General features: G+C 37.3%; 2 protein-coding genes across 4 annotated transcripts; one reads left to right on the plus strand and one right to left on the minus strand.

The window, feature by feature from the left end:
* Positions 1 to 10: 10 nt before the first annotated feature.
* LOC133724814 (putative E3 ubiquitin-protein ligase RING1a) lies at positions 11 to 8167 on the plus strand. 3 transcript variants are annotated; one of them, XR_009854036.1, is made up of 11 exons: positions 11 to 397; positions 493 to 535; positions 999 to 1057; positions 4396 to 4477; positions 4892 to 5012; positions 5566 to 5607; positions 5847 to 6383; positions 6530 to 6637; positions 7006 to 7236; positions 7647 to 7792; positions 7898 to 8167. XR_009854036.1 is itself a non-coding variant. In XM_062151660.1 (10 exons), the coding sequence occupies exons 1-10, from the start codon at positions 163 to 165 to the stop codon at positions 7925 to 7927; spliced, it is 1488 nt and encodes a 495-aa protein (XP_062007644.1). In that variant the 5' UTR covers positions 11 to 162; the 3' UTR covers positions 7928 to 8167. The 3 variants fall into 3 exon arrangements, 2 of the variants coding, with proteins under 2 accessions (XP_062007644.1, XP_062007645.1); XM_062151660.1 differs by lacking the exon at positions 7647 to 7792; XM_062151661.1 differs by lacking the exons at positions 7647 to 7792; positions 7898 to 8167 and having other exon boundaries at positions 6969 to 7191.
* Positions 8168 to 8442: 275 nt separating this feature from the next.
* LOC133736551 (protein TPX2) lies at positions 8443 to 13657 on the minus strand. Its single transcript, XM_062164098.1, has 20 exons — positions 13363 to 13657; positions 12553 to 12635; positions 12334 to 12465; positions 12208 to 12254; positions 11854 to 12105; positions 11671 to 11767; positions 11448 to 11552; positions 11258 to 11365; positions 10991 to 11143; positions 10834 to 10896; positions 10658 to 10738; positions 10412 to 10570; positions 10179 to 10316; positions 10013 to 10090; positions 9736 to 9855; positions 9484 to 9650; positions 9288 to 9396; positions 9136 to 9195; positions 8950 to 9044; positions 8443 to 8868 (listed from the first exon to the last, which is right to left on the minus strand). Exons 1-20 carry the CDS (start codon positions 13532 to 13534, stop codon positions 8751 to 8753), a joined length of 2337 nt encoding a protein of 778 aa, XP_062020082.1. The 5' UTR covers positions 13535 to 13657; the 3' UTR covers positions 8443 to 8750.
* Positions 13658 to 16032: the final 2375 nt, after the last annotated feature.

Genomic DNA, 16032 nt, shown 5'->3' on the forward strand with positions numbered 1-16032 from the left:
TTCATTATCATTTAAAAAGGAAAGAAAAGAAAAAAGCGAGTAGACGACTAATATAATAGAGCCAGCGAAAGCCTCCCGAGCATCTTCTTCTTCTTCTTCTTCTCTCGTCCAATCTTGTATCGTGTTACAGAGGGAAAGTGTGATACATCCATCGATCTCTCAATGCCTGCGCAGAAGCGTTCTTTGCCGGACAACCTCACCGACGATGACGACGACAGCCCCACACCTCACCACCGCCACCGCCCCAAGCAATCTCGACCCCAAGATGAACTCCTACAGCAACAACAAGGAGACGTAGTAGTAGAACAACGAGAACAAGAGGAGGAGGAGGAGGAAGATGAAGAAGAAAACGACGACGTCGAAGAAGATGAGGAATACGATCGAGATGAAGTTGACGGTTACGTATCATCTCTCTCATTTCTTCTTCATCCTCGTCCTCCTTCCCTACTTAGATTGATTGATTTGACAACTTACTTAGCTTTCATTTTGCAGATTATGACGGAAGCCCATCCTCTACCTCTCAACAAAACCCCGAGTACTCTCTCTCTCTCTCTCTCTCTCTCTCTCTCTCTAGTTTCGCACCGCGCCTACATTTTGCATATAGTTGTTGCTTAAGCCTCTTTTGCTGCTTCATTGTTTTCGGAGGCTACTGAGCTAGTTGTAGAATTTCGGATTTCGCCACCATTTTCGAGCAGCTTCTCAGAGCTCGAGAATGCCTTGAATGCTGATCGGATTTCAACTTCCTGATCTTATGCTTCTAGTGCTTTTTTTGAATCATTGCATTAGAATTTTGACTGGTTTCTGATTTTTCGGTTCTCCTGCACGGTTCCGGTGTTATTAGTTTTCTTGTAGACTGTTATTGATGGCGTGGTTGTGTATGAGTTGGTGGTATTGGACAACATTAGGTCCTCGAACTAGTTTATCTAAATTAAAATTTTTATGGATGATGATAGTGCAAAGTAATAATTGATCCTGCCAACTTCGTGTTTCCCTTTCAGATTTGTACTTGTACAACTGGTAGATATTCGTAAAGATGTACACTGCCCAATATGTCTTGGTAAGTTCTGCTTCTGAACCTTTTAAATGAAAACATACCATGCTTTAAAGATAGAGAGATTTAGCATATATGTGTCGTCTGGTCGCAACTCATAAGATGGACCTTTGTGATAGGTCTTTATTTTTCTTTTGCTTTTCAGAAATCATAACTGATAGAGTAGAAAATAAGAAGTCTAATTCAGTAATTCTGCATATCTACTGTTTACCTAATAATTCATATGATATTGGTTACTGCTGTACATATGGGTGTTACTTGAACTGGATATTGTAAGCCAAATCTTTTCCAGAGCAGGAATAATCTGGATCTGATCACAACGTTTGAAAAACTCTCAAGTCAAATACAAGTGTATTGTATCCTAAAACAAACTTAGAATTTGAGAAAAAGATAATATTGATATGTTCTATACATGAACAAAGGGAAGGTGGGACATCAGTTCAAGTACTGGGAAAAGCTGTTTTCTATGTTTAGTAAACAATATGCTGTTAGCAGAATGGGGCAGGATATGTGCCTCCTTGAACTGCGCTCCTTTTTCTGGGTTTATATACCTGCTATAATCAGTAATGGTTCTCTTTGAGAAGGAATCATTTCTAGTTTTCGTTGTAATTCTTGATTCCTGATTATGGGCTCAAATAACAAAAGAGACACTCAAGGGTGTATTTAGCTGCACACACAGCTTGAAACTTTGAAAGAATTCCAAATGATTTACGTAAGACAGGGTTATAGGTGGATACTTGTGCTGATTTCAATGCTTTTTGGACACTACCTTCCATATACCATCTTCACTATCAACATGCTGGATTTTAAATACTCCAACTGTCATAATATAAAGATGTTAAGATTTGTAACAAAAGTGGATAGAATGTTTGGTGATTTGACAGTTCTCTATTGACAAACAGAAATACAAAAATCCATAGGGTAGAGTAAAACTGTCTATCTAGCTACTCTATGAGGGATTGTGAAGTTTTGAAGAGTAGTGAGTTGTGGATCTGTGATAGGTTGTGATCTGACCTGCTTTTTACATATCTCTCGTTTTTTTGGATGGGATGCTGCAAGCAAAGATAATATAGCCTAATTGACTGCAAGTCAACTATGACCCTGTTTAGATCAGATAAAGTCACTACTGTTTTTAATTTCTTCTAGTGGTTTTCCCGGTCACCGAGGATGATAGCCCACACAATGTGGGGCCCCTCAATCTTATTTGCATCATATGTAAGGCAAAGCGCTTTCTTTTAAGAATGCATCTGGTTCCATCTTTCTTTCGTTAGTTAACCCACCTTTCTGTACAAGGGATTGTAGTAATTCTGGGAAAAAGTCTTTATTAATTATTAGATTACCCAAAATCTAAGAGTGCTTGGGTGTGATGGATACTCCTTATCAGCAAATACTGGTTTCAAGTACATTCGTCTTTGCAGTACATTAGGGAAGTGAGGACTTGTTAATCTTCAGACTGTGATGAACATCGAGTGCAGAAGGGAATAAGAGCTAGTTGTCATGTGTAATTGTCATAAAACATGTCATTTAACTTTATTTATGTTATTGTTATAGTTTTACCTTCAAGAGTAATTTTTCAAGTCATGTGCTTATTTCTGAAGAAATTATACTTTTCATTTTTACTTTTTAACTACCATTTTCAAAATGAAATTGAAATCAAGGGCAAGTTCTTTGGCACTGTTGTCTAAAAGATCACTCACGGTTTGGAAGCATTTCACGTTTTTCATTAGACTAAAATCTCTTTGTTGAATTTGAAAACTTTGATGAAGTAGAACTTTGATACTATTTCTGTTTTCTGTAGTTTTATTGTATGATTTATTTATTTGTTTATTTTAATTTTTAAGTTTGCTAGAGATTTCTGTGGATGCATCGTCACCTGTTTAAGATTTCTGTCCTTGTGTTAATAGAAGTTTGTTTCTCATAAAAATGTATTTATTGAACTTCAAATACTGCCCATATTAGATATACAAACCCACTTTCGAAGGATAATGTTTAAGCATGAAGCAAAGTCAATCGGGAGAAGCCAAATTCAATTTGAGTTCTAGGGTGGTTATTGCTTGCATGGTGGAGGACCTAGTCCCCACGACTCTCATCCCTCCCTTCCCCTCAGTTGAAAAAAAAAAAAAAAAACTTTATTGTTTGATCAAAAGACTAGATACTTTAGGTTTGAAGGACCTAAAGTCAGAAATAGAAATGTGTGGAAGTTCAAGCAGTAATAAACTGCAAGTTTGCAATACTCAACTGAAGGTTCAGTTCTTCACGTTTTGTGTAGATGATAAAGTAAAGTTTCTTTTTGTTTTTAAGTGGTCTCTTTGATTTTGGTAACTTTGAAGTGTGGTTGCTGAAACAAAATTAGAAGCTCCTTAGAACTATACTTATAAAATATAAAAAGAAAAGAACTCTATTTCCTTGCCAAATGGTAGCATGTTCCGTGGGTCCATTGAGAGTATCTAGCAGAAATCTCCTTAAGTACTTCCTGGCCAGCGAGAATATAAACAGAGCCAAAGATCACCTCAGCTTGGTTCATATTTTCAGATATAGCCTTCCTTTTTTCTTTTTTTTTTGAAGCAAAGGACGACAAATTTTATTGATGAATTAACTTGTACAAGAAGTAGAAAATAGTCCATCAAGTTCTGGAGGGGCATGCTCACTCCATGAAGCTTGTGCACCAGACAACAAAGCATACTTGGCCACCTTCTGTGCTAGTTTATTCGATTCCCTATAAACATGAGAAAAGAATGATCCTGCTAGAGAAGATAATAAAGAAGAAATATCATCAATAATTCTGCCAAATTCTGAAGTATCCTCACCTTCAGTGCATATAGCTTGCACAGATATAGCCTTCCTGGTTTCTATTGCCAGCAGAAATGTGGGTTTTAGGTTTGCCTTTTATTAAATCACAAATTATATAGTGCCATCTTCTTCTTTAGGACATATAAACATTTATTGAACTCAGAACATAAAAATTAGGTGATCTTTTAGTATATTGAAAGTTTAAGAAGATGAGCAGTATTGTATTGATTGGATCCTTTTCTAAAATTGACACTGTTTAGTTTTAAATACAAATTGAATTGTATTGACCTTCCAAGACTCTAAATTTGTCGCTTTAGAAACTACATGTTTTCTGTAGAGGTTCTCATCAAACACCACGAGCCATTTGATGTGATATTGCTAGTGGTACTAGTAGTAGTACTGTTATTATGGTCTGGTGATATATTTGAAAACCAAACTTGATTCTGCTTCTGCTTTTATTCGTCGTTGCATATTCATTTACCTTTTATCTCGATTCATAATGAGTTATGAATTCTGATAAGCCAGACGTTGATCAATTTCTTTTGCATGGACAGGGATTATTAAGAAGACACGGACTGTAATGGAATGCCTACACAGGTTTTGCAGGGAATGCATCGACAAGTCAATGCGAATGGGGTATTGAAAACTGTTACACTAACTTTTTCTGATTTTTTGTAATAGTGCTTTTCTTGAGTTTTTGATCAGACAACTGAGGTGCTAACTGGACCACATTTTCATGTGGCTGTTGATGTGGCTTTATAACATTGGTCTAACATCTGTGGTCTCTTCAGCATGGTTCAGTTTACACCAATGTTTATATGCCACATCCACTGCCACATCATGTGGTTTTCAATGAGGTATAAAAAAATGTGGACTGTTGCATTATTTCATTTCTGCTCATCTTGATGGTTAATTTTGTTTATCGGATTGTTTAGTACTAAACACTGTCCATCTTTCTCCATGCCGGAGAAAAAATAAGATATGATTTATTATACATATTTTGAGAACCAATCAGGATTTTTATTTGTCTAGCTTCCTACATAATTTCAGGAACAATGAGTGCCCTGCTTGCCGCACACACTGTGCCAGTCGACGGTCTTTGAGAGATGATCCAAATTATGATGCCCTAATTGCAACATTATATCCAGATATTGAGAAATATGAGAAGGAGGTATAAGTTGATTAGCTTTTGTATACTTTTTTATTTTTTTTATTTTTATTTTTTATAAGAAAAGAAAGCTTGTGTAACATTTTGACATAAGTTCCAGGTTTATAAGTATACTAAAGCCCTGATTATCAAAGGATAAATACTTCAAATTAGTTTCATAGAATTAATTATTAATAAAATAGATTTTCTATAGAAAGACTGAGTAAGAAGACTGTCAGAGTTTCTTAAACTATACATATTTAAATGAAGCATAACAGATGGGATTTTTTTATTAGATGATTCATAGATATATGCTTTTATTAACTTAAAGTATAAATAATTTGAATTCAACGCGAAAATTACTTTCAATCAAGAAGATGGAAACAATGTAAAAAGGAAAAGTGATAGAAAGAGAGAGCTTAAATCATGAAAGAGATGGCAAGAGTGCTGAAAGAGATAATGGTAAACGGAACAATAAATTCCTCAAAACGTCACTTTTCTTAGAAAGTAATCTGGCCAGAAAAAAAAAAAATTTATTTTTTTGCAGACCAGCTATTTATTCATTGTATGGTTTCAGGAATTGGCTTTCCATGAAGAGGAGAGGACTCGAAATGAGCAGGTTAGGTTCATAATTGAGGATCTATTAGTTAAGATTTGGATGGTGGTGTCTTCTTACCTCAGAATTCCAATATATACAAAAGATCTGAATATGGAACCTGACATGACCCCCAACCCAAGGAAGAAAGCAATGGAGCAAGTGCAACAGATCCTATTATATATCTATATGTTTTTCCCCGAATAGGTATTGCATACTGACAGGTTTATTCCTGGTGTTCTGTTTTGTTGCTTCAAATACAGATACAAGCATCAATTGCCCAAATATTCCAACGACAATCAGAAGCTTTAATCAAGAGACGCTCACTTGGCAAAGATACCCAAGATGCATATAATATGAGATCCCTGCGCAATAATCGGAGTGGTTTCCGAAGGAGAAGAAACTCTCAAGCCACTGAACTCCAAGGGTTTGAAGACAATGAGGATGAAAATGACACTAGTAACATGGGCACAAAATCGCCTTCAGCTGAAGAGAGACATACTGAAGTGAGGCCAAGACGGCTAAGAAGACGGACAGGATTTCGATCATCTCAGCCTTCATCATCTGTGACCAATTCAAATGGAGGATGCACTGAAAATGATGTAGAAGTGAGCCGAGAGAACAGGGGAATTTCACAGGGTCTTGTGTGGAGCTCTGAAATGCTTGCTTGGGGCCGGGGTGGTGCTCGGAGTCACACCCGGCATGGCATTGCAAGCTGTTGCAGCAATAAGAGTTCTCGAAGCACTCGCTTATCAAAGTTGGTCGATTACCTTCGGAACCTCAAGGAAAACAATGATGAGGTATAGGGACATGCTGTTCAGCAGATGGAACAAGATATACTAACTACTTTGGCTTTTACTGAGCACCACTTTGACCTGATTAGAATTACAATGTTTTCTTTTTGTGGTTGCATCTCCTCTTTGATGAAGTCTTTCTCTCTCTGCAGTTAGATGTTCATCTCATGCTTATTTCTTTGGATAAAAGATGCACACCAAACTTGCAGCAGCCTCACCTTTGCTGTAGGCCGAGTTTGTCAGTCAAACACCTTTGTGAAGTAAGATTTTTTTCTTGATGTTACTAATGTAAGAGTAAAATTTGTTTTGAAACTTGCTTTGACTATGGATAAAGTTAAAATTTCGTCATGTGACTTTTGGACTCACTATGTATGCACAGATCTGTGCCATATGGATCTGAGCAGGACTCTTTGACTGTGAAACTCACTACTCATCCCCTGTACCTCATCCTTTACAAAATTAGTCGTGTGCATAATATTGATAGAGAGCTAGCTTAGATTTCCTGGTAGTTTAGTTTCTTTCTGGATGATGTTTTTCTCTTGGTATTAAACTTCTTTGCTTGTTTAATTTTATCATGTATATTTTGTACAGTATGTTGCTCGTCAAACACCTTTGCAATTTTTTACAGTATGTTGCTCGTCAAACACCTTTGCAAGCCGAAGAAGTTGAGTTGTTCTCAGTTAAAGGACACCACAATTCCAATGACGAGAAATTGACTGATCACCCATCAGCGTTAATGAATGATCTGGATTCAGTTCCCCTTTTGGTTGATCCATGCAGATATGATTTGCAAATTCTGCAAGCAGAAGAAACTTTGGCAGGGATTAAGGCCAATTGCACTTCTAGTAGGGACCGCTTGGTGAGTATACATAGAAAAGGTCTAGTGCATGGGTCTATATGTTTGTTTATCTTTACTTTTTTGTATGCTAAAGACTTTCAGTTAGAGCTTTATAGAAAATTCAATCGACCAAATAAAAAATTTTATGGTTGGAGTTTTGTCTCTGATTTGATAGAGGGAATGTTGTGGCATAACATTGTGCTGAGACTGGCAAAACATTATGGTTGGAGTTTTGTCTCTGATTTGATAGAGGGAATGTTGTGGCATAACATTATGCTGATTTGAATGTTTTGAGCTTAAAGTGTGAGAACATAATTTATGCTGAGACTGGCAAAAACTTTGTCTAAAAGACAGAATGTCTATGGTAGCCATGTCCATATGGCAGTATTTGTAGCCATACTGAATTAGTTTCTGCATGGATGTGTGCACAGATCCTTGTGCCATAATGAACTAGTTTCCACAAGAAGAATGCAAGCTTGTTCACCTTCCTTTTGGGTTTCTGCATCCTATATGTCACTGTTTCTGCTGTAAATGCTGTAAATGATTTAAATGCTTTTGGGTTTCTGCATCCTTTTGAGTGAGTTTCTCGTCCAAATAGTTTGCCATGTTGTGTTGCAAAATTGGAAAATCGTGATACAACAGTAGTCAAATATACTGAGTTGGTATCTTCTGCTGTTTTCAGATTCTAGCATACAGGCGGAAGGAGATCTAGATAGGAAATTGATTTGGATGAGAAGATTGGGTTAACTGTTGATAGAGTTGTTGTAAATGTAGTCAAAGATAGATCACGGGATGCATTGATCCCATTTGAGACATTTTTCTTGTTGTATAAGAGACATAAAACATCTGTTTCTATTATTTGTTGTAATTTGAGGCATAAGGCTTTTTCCTTGTATAAGAGACATTTTTCTTGTTCCTTCTTACAGCAGCATAACACTTTTTTCCTTGTTAATCTTATTTTCTTACAGCAGAATAGTTTGGCTTTTCTATAGAATATTTTTTCCATTCACTCATTTTCTTTTATTTTTATTTTTATATTAACTAATCAACTTATATAAATAAAAACAAAGATCTCATGTCAATATCTACTACGAGAGAAATCTTTTTTATTAGTCTGCATTCACAAGAACATAAAGGGCCACTGACCAGAAATTTAGTTTCTTTTCTTGAACCCAGTGTTAACAGTTCCATTTAAGCCAGTACTGGTGTCTATGGGTGGCATGGTGAGCCCATAAAGCTTCCATATAAAACTTCACTTTCAGAGTGACGTCAAAAAAAAAACATTGAGGATGTTAACTCTTTGGCACAGCCAAATTCCAATACACAAAAGAATATTCTGTTATTCCGTTCTAAGTGAAAGAACTATTCAAAGAATTACATTCAGGTTCATTACAACTGAAACTTTACAGTAATTTTGTTCAGTTGGCAGTGATGAAGACGGGTACAACTATGAACTTGTAGGCCCTTGTACAGGGTTCAAAGGTTCTTGAACAACTAAACTGCCTTGAAAGAATTTGTCAACTCCAGCAATCATCTCATCTCATCTGGGCAGCAGCGCTGGAAGTGGCGGATTTGATCATCATCCTTCGCCTTTCTTGCCGCTGTAGAACTCGCAGATTTGGTGACTTTGCTTTTGTTGTTTCCCTTGGACACCTATATTACCATATGATGGCACCAATCGATTAATATGCAGCAATGAAAATATAATATACATCATCCTTGCATTTTCCTTACTTCTGGGGGCAGAATGGATGCTCAAAATTAGGCACTGGCCTTGCATGGGGTACCAGCGTCCTTCTCAGTTGTTTCAATGCTTTCTCTTCCTCTAACTGCAAACATTAGGGGTCAGTTTGAACTATTTTCAGCTTGTATATGTAAGCAAGTAACAAACTAAACAAAATTTTGAAAAAGCATGCATACCATCCTTGCTGCTTCACTCTCTTCTCTATATCTCTTATATATTATCTCTTTCTCCTTAACCTGCAAAATTTAACTTGTTTAGTAATGGAAAAAGAAAACCATGCTTTTGACAAAAAAGTAATGGATAATGATATTCCCATAGTGTCACCTACCTTGTGATCAAATTCTGCTCTGTGCACTGCCCGATTATTAACATTCAGATTGAATTCTTGAACTTCTGTTAGAGGCTTGCGAACTCTCTCGGGAACTGGAATTGGGTCCCTGCATTATAATGGAAGGAATATGAGAGTTGTTCACCTCTTTTTAACTAGGAAAACATAAATACATAAACTAAACCAGTTTGCTCACTCTTTCAAGATTGGTTGTGCCTTGAAAACCCTCATCTGAGCTTCTTCCATCTCTATCCTCTGTCTTTCTTCCATTTCCCTTTGCATTTCCTCCTCATGCCTCGCTAAGCTCTCTAGTTGGAAAGGTTCCGGTTTTGTGCATTCCTTGGGCTCTGGCTTTGGTGGGATCTGCATTTAACAAAAGAATCATAGTACCATCTCCATTGCAATTGTTAGTCTTTAAAATGAGACAGAAATAAATAAAGATATGTACCACAGGGTAATCAGTGGTATAAGGATATGGATTAGCTTTGGGAACCCTAGCTCTTTCTTCTTCCAATTGTTTCTGCATAACTTCAGTAAAAAATTTCTTTTCTTTCCCAGCTCCTCTTTCCTGAGGACAGAAAGGTAAACAAAGATGCTATGAATAAATTTTGTCCTGAATTCCAAACTTCTTTTGTACTGAGGACACAAAGGTAAATAAAGATGCTATGAATCAATTGTGTCCTGAATTCCAAACTTCTTTTGTAGTAAAGAAGGGATTTTCATACCTCTGTATGGAGATGGAATGGATTTGGCATTGTGTTTCTTGGAATTGGATTCTGGTGGGGCTCTGAGTTCAAAGACAACTGGAAAGACAAAAAAGTTAGATACGAAACCGGGAGTCTTTTCTGTCTTTAGAGATTCAGAATGATCAAGAAAATTCATTTTCACTACCTTATCAAATAGATCATGAATGGCTGAAGGTGGTGGTGGTGGTATTCTTTCATTTGTTGCAAAGTGAAATTCCTGAGGTTTAGTCACATGTTTCTTGGCATTACAGAACATCCCGAGATCTCCTTTACTTTCAAATATCTACACAAGATGTTACAGGAAAACAAAACAATCAGACATTCTCCTTACCTTAAGCATCATTTTAAAAAGCAACTGAAAGGTTAGGTTGAAGATACCTTCTTATTCAGAGGCTTCGCTTTGAATTTTGGGATCTTTTCAAGTTCTTCCTGCTCAATTTCCAATGAAGTTTTCACCCTGGGTGGACGGGCCCTCAATAATGTATGTAACGTTGGAGTTTTAGGTTCAGTAAGATGATGGGGCTTCAATTGTTTGTTCTGTCATAAAATATAAGGAGAATACCATTAGTATGCGACCTTAAACTCGTTTAGTAATTAGTAACAATATCAAGAAAACATGATTACCTGTCGTGATACATCAGTTGAAGCTACTGAGGATGTTTCTGCATTTTGATGGGCCCTTGCCATAGTCTCTAAATGGAATTCCTGCATCAGAGCAATATGACAGAACAGAACTATTAACATTTTAAACAATCTTGAAATTGTGCTTCCTGTCATCATACAATTCACTGTAGCTTTACCTGAAACTCAGGTGGCTGTGGTGTACTTCTTGGCATTGCAGGTAATGATGGCGCTTCAAGAATCTGTAACGGCAAACACAGTCCAGTGAATCAACAGATATAGATGGTTACTGAAAGTTTCAGGCCATAACTTAATACTAAAATATTACGCAAGTACCTTTTTGTTTACAGGTCGAGCCTTAAACTTTGGAATTTTGGCCATCATCTCTTCTTCAAGCTCGGCAGTACTCTTTACTCTTACTGAGCGGACACGCTGGGATGTTTCAAATTCAGGCTCCTTTGGCCTCGTTAAGGTGAGTTTGGGCTTCATCTGGATAATAGAAACAACATCAAACTCTATAGCAAGTAAATGAAACCTGACAAACTAAATAAATAAATAAAGTGTAAAGAAGAGAAAGAAATAAGCAAGGTGAAGTTCCTTTACATGTGAACGAGAACTGTGTGGCAGTGACAAGTCTCTGGTACTTGATTGGAACCTGTTCATCATTTCTGCCATTGAAACAAAGGGTGCTGCTTGTTCCCGAACATACATCTGTAATTGGGAGAGTATCAACTACTCAATTCTGATATGGCATAACAACATGGATTGCAAAAGAGGGATGAAATGCACAAACCTTTCTGTCCTCTTTTTGAGTTTTAACAGCAGTTGAAGAATGCATGCCACTGGTATAACCCAATTTTGACTTGTGGGGCAATGTTTGGGGTTTGGGATTAAGAATCTGTAGTCAGGGGACACAAGTAAAACCAGTTAAGGGAATGTCTAGAAATAATGTTCACTAAAAAACAACAAAGAGTCTAGAAGTTACAGTCAACACAAATTACAGAAATAATAGTAACCTGTCTAGATCTCCCTCCATCCAACTTCTGCCGCTTAATTGCCTGATTCTCCTGAGCTAACATGGGTGTGCCAGTTATATTTTTCACATTTTCTTCTCTGCATTTCAGTTCAGTGTACAATCAGGACATAGGAGCCGTGTAACCCAATTCAAAACATGCCAGAACAAAGTGAAGTAAACCAACCTTTTCATAGTATACGGTTTGACATTCTTAGTTTGTGAAGAGTGCAAGTGACTTTTTCCCCTTAGCCCTGATGGGTTTCTAACCATACTTGATATCTTTTTAGCTGTCTGGTGCTTTTTGGAATCACTCAGAAGATCTCCCTTCTTGGAATAATTCATGGGTGGTTTTGGAGTACAAGCTACGGAATTACTATTCTCCTTCTCATTTGTCATATCAGTTCTCTTATTCAAAGATACTGCAGTGGCCAAAACACTGCAGAGAAGAAACAAAATGAGAAACCGTGGAGCTGAAAGTTCACCATTCTATCCACTAAAAGAAGACCCAACACAGAGCTTTTAGTAAGAGGAAACTAACCTTCCATCATCTATAGTACATTTTTCCTCTACTTTATCAGCAGAAATCTGAAAGGAATACATTATGATTAGGGGCCAAAAGGCAATCAGGAAAATGGGATTTTCAGAAGAGCAAAGTCAAATTTACCATATTGGCTTGTCTTGCACTGTTTTCTTGTTTAGCCTCCCTGGGAATTGTTTCTTCCTTCAATTCAGGACTGATCTTCGACTCAGTCTTGGTTTCCGTAGAATCATCATCAGCTGAGGATGATTCAAGGTTCTGCAAAAGGTGAATCATCTGAAACTATTAGCCAGAAGTTTCAAGTTTCAAGGTGAGTAAAGAGAAAAATGTACAAGATCACACCACCTTCTGCATATTTTCTGCTTCAGTAAAGTCGCACATGCTCTCTACTGTAAAGGATCTACCAGTCTTGATTCTAGGCATGAAGGCTGCACAAACACAATGTGGCCAAAAATAATCAAAACCTTGTCATTGTCCTTATGGACCAAAGAAAACAAGAAAGCATCACTCCTCATTCAACATAAGATGCCAGTAATCCTCTCTTTCCTTGAATTTGTTTTAAAATTTCTGTTATCTCTTATCCACAATTTCTTTCTTTAAATCCCCAGGAAACTTATCCTATTAAACTTGTCTTGGTATTAAATGGATAATTTCTCTTCTGAACAAAATCAACAGAAAACCCCCAAATTCTTATGCATACTTACACATCCACCTACCTTACTCTCACTTGTTCATATCAAGTAGTCAAATTTCGTGAAAGATTGAAACTGTAACAATGAACTCTTGCTTTCAACAATTCCTAAACGCTTGATTGAATGAGTTCAAGATTCAGTCAAAAGAAACCACAAAATTAAATTTCCAGAACCTAATAAGCACAACCTAACTAATTTTCTGCTCTCAAACAAAGACACCGATACAGAGCAAGCATCCACATACCAATCGCGGTTGTAAATTTCAAGAAACAGTGCGAATCAGAGAAAACTAGATCGCAGACAAAGCAATTGAAACCCTAACAACTCCAATAGAGGTAATCGAACTAAAAGAAGAAAACCTAAATCCCTAAATTGGAAAGAAAATGGAATCCAGTACATAAACAGATCTGAGAAAAAGCGATAGAGAGAAGAGAAGAGGAGGTATAGGGATAGGGAATCATACGGGAAGGGGCGTAGGCTGTGGCGGAGTCGAACCAGAGCTCGGCGTTGATCTTTTCATCGTCGGTCTCGTCCTTGATGAAATCGAAGAAGCGCGGGGCCGAGAACTCATAAATCTCGTCGATCATCATCGTCGTCGTCGTCGTCGTGTTAGGTTCCTCCGTCGCCGGCGGCATTTGGTGTCTCAGAAATCCTTCCGGTCTTAATGAGAGAGAGAGGGGACTGGAATTAGAGAGAGAGAAAGAGAGAAAAGCAGAGAGTGAGAGAAGAGCGAGAAGAGAATTGGGGGATTAATGAGAGAGAGAGCGGAGAGAGGAGTATAACGTTTCGGGGAGGAGGTTCTCTAACGGTCTAATATTTTTGAAATGGGGCCAACGGCCTACAACGTGACCGCTCCCAATGAGTTGTTCTCTAACGGCTATATTTTTCTTGCCTTTTTCAACACCCTACGACGCCGTTTTTCGATCTTTTCTTTTTATTACTATTTAATTTACTATCCGACCAAATCTTTTATTTATTTATTTTTATGAAGAAAAAAAATTATAATCAAAATCTCTTAGACAAAGGTCACGATTTAATCCGAATTTTAACAAAGTGTTGATTGTGTTCAACATGCGTTAAAATATAGACAATTATTGTGTTTTTAACAAAAGAAACCGGGTTGGAGAAGCAACAGCGGTGGTGGTCCGATGCGGACTGTGGTGCGACAGGGAGGGCGTGACGTCGGTGGTGGCTGGTTTAGGCATGGGCTGGGCCTTGCTAACGGGCTGTGGTCTCTATACTTCTTGGACTGATGTGTGGGTTTGGTATCATCTCTTGGGCCTGACCTTTGCTGTTTATTTATTTAAAGTTTTTCTTTACTTTTGTTGTTTAGTTCTATTGCGCATTTTGCGGGTAATAAGTCCTTACATATGTGGTGTATGGCTAGTCGGGCTTTATGCCTGTGTGTGCACTCAAAGTGCCTTGTCTGCTCTAGGTAGGCGGCGAGTTCCTTGCTTCGTCAAATGGTCGTTGCCGCCTAGTGGCAGGGTGAAGCTAAGTGTCGTCGGATTTATCATCTGGCGGCAACATAGTAGGAAAGCTGTGCTAAAGCTGGCAATTATGCTACGTTGTAATCGTGTTACATATCGAGTTATCTTTCCGTTATGTCACTGCTATTTCAAAGCAAATAGAGCAGCCAATAGAGCGCTCTTTGCTAGTTGGTGCTTGTTAGAATACAGGTATTGTGTAGAGTTTCCTGATATTAATTCAGGACATACTCTAGTTGCTTATTGTAATAAGGGGTTTAGGCTCAATGTCCCCCCCCTTGTATTCAACAGTTTCATTAATCAAGGCTTGAGGGCAGCTGCACCAGCCCTTCTTTCAAAAAAAAAAAAAACAAAAGAAAATTTTACAAACAATACCCCAAATAAAGTTCATTCATTACTTTGGTACATCACATTGAAAAATTATGCGAAGTGAAATTCACACTCCCCATTTTACAATTCACACTCCATATTTCTTTTTTTAGTAACTTAGTTTTGTCTTTTTATAAGAATTTCAATCAAAAATGGAAAGAAGGGATGTAGATTGTAAAATAGAGACTGTGGATTTCACTCCCCAAAACTATCTCATTGGTAACTCAACATTTAAATCCAACACAATTTTCATACCCTCTGTTTTTATAATGGCGTCAAGTCTATTGCCATGTTTAGGGCAATTTTGTCTTTTCATTTCTTAGTTTATTTTATTTTATTTTATTTTTTATACCCCTATTCCTCTTCTTCCCCTCCTAATCCAAAATATTTCAACCGAGTACCCATCCAAAAGAGTTTGACACGGAAATGATCAACCTTTTGGGCTTGGCCAACTTGCAATCCATGGAGCCCATTTTGGTGTCCATCTAGAAATCTAGAATGGATTCTTCAAATTACCAAATGCTTCCCATTCAGGTGCTCTCCTATCTCTCACTCTCTCATTCGTGCCATACCTCTCTCATTCTCTCATTCGTGCCATACCAAAAACACAGAAAGCAAAATAGCAATTCAAACCAAAGAAATAGAAAATTAGCTAGCCAAGTAACCACGTTCCAGAATTTACACCTATTAAATGACAACAGAATGAAAGACGAAAATATCTCAAGGAAAATAAAGATTTGACGCCGTCATAGACGACATGTGCTAAAAGTAGTTTGAATTTTAATGTTAGAGTACCAATATGATAGTTTTTTAAATTGATATACCAAAATGATGAATAGTTTTTTAATTGATCGAGGTACCATTTGTAAAATATTCTCTTTTAACTATTTTGGGTTGGGGTTTTGTCATCCGGTTATATTTGTGTTTATGATGATTGATAATATAAAAGACGAAAATTTGAGAGAGAGAGAGAGAAAGAGTCCTACAATATAGTCACCACAGGTATAGATATATTAGTCCCACGAAAAGCAGCAGGCTGCAGGCTGTGAGGTTCCGACGAATTTACTACTAATTTCACTTAACAGTCATTCACGAAGCATGATACTTTAATATTTAGAAATGACTAATTTTCAGTGCTGAATTTTCTCTCGAGTGCATATATCGTGACAGTAACTCTCGGTTCTTACCTCCACACAAGTAACGAGAGTATATAATACATATGTATAGCTGGTAGCCAGCTTCATATCATTCGATCATGGCTGCTCTTCCTTTTTGTT

The sequence above is a fragment of the Rosa rugosa genome, chromosome 1 (genome assembly GCF_958449725.1).
Source record: "Rosa rugosa chromosome 1, drRosRugo1.1, whole genome shotgun sequence".
NCBI lineage: Eukaryota > Viridiplantae > Streptophyta > Magnoliopsida > Rosales > Rosaceae > Rosa > Rosa rugosa.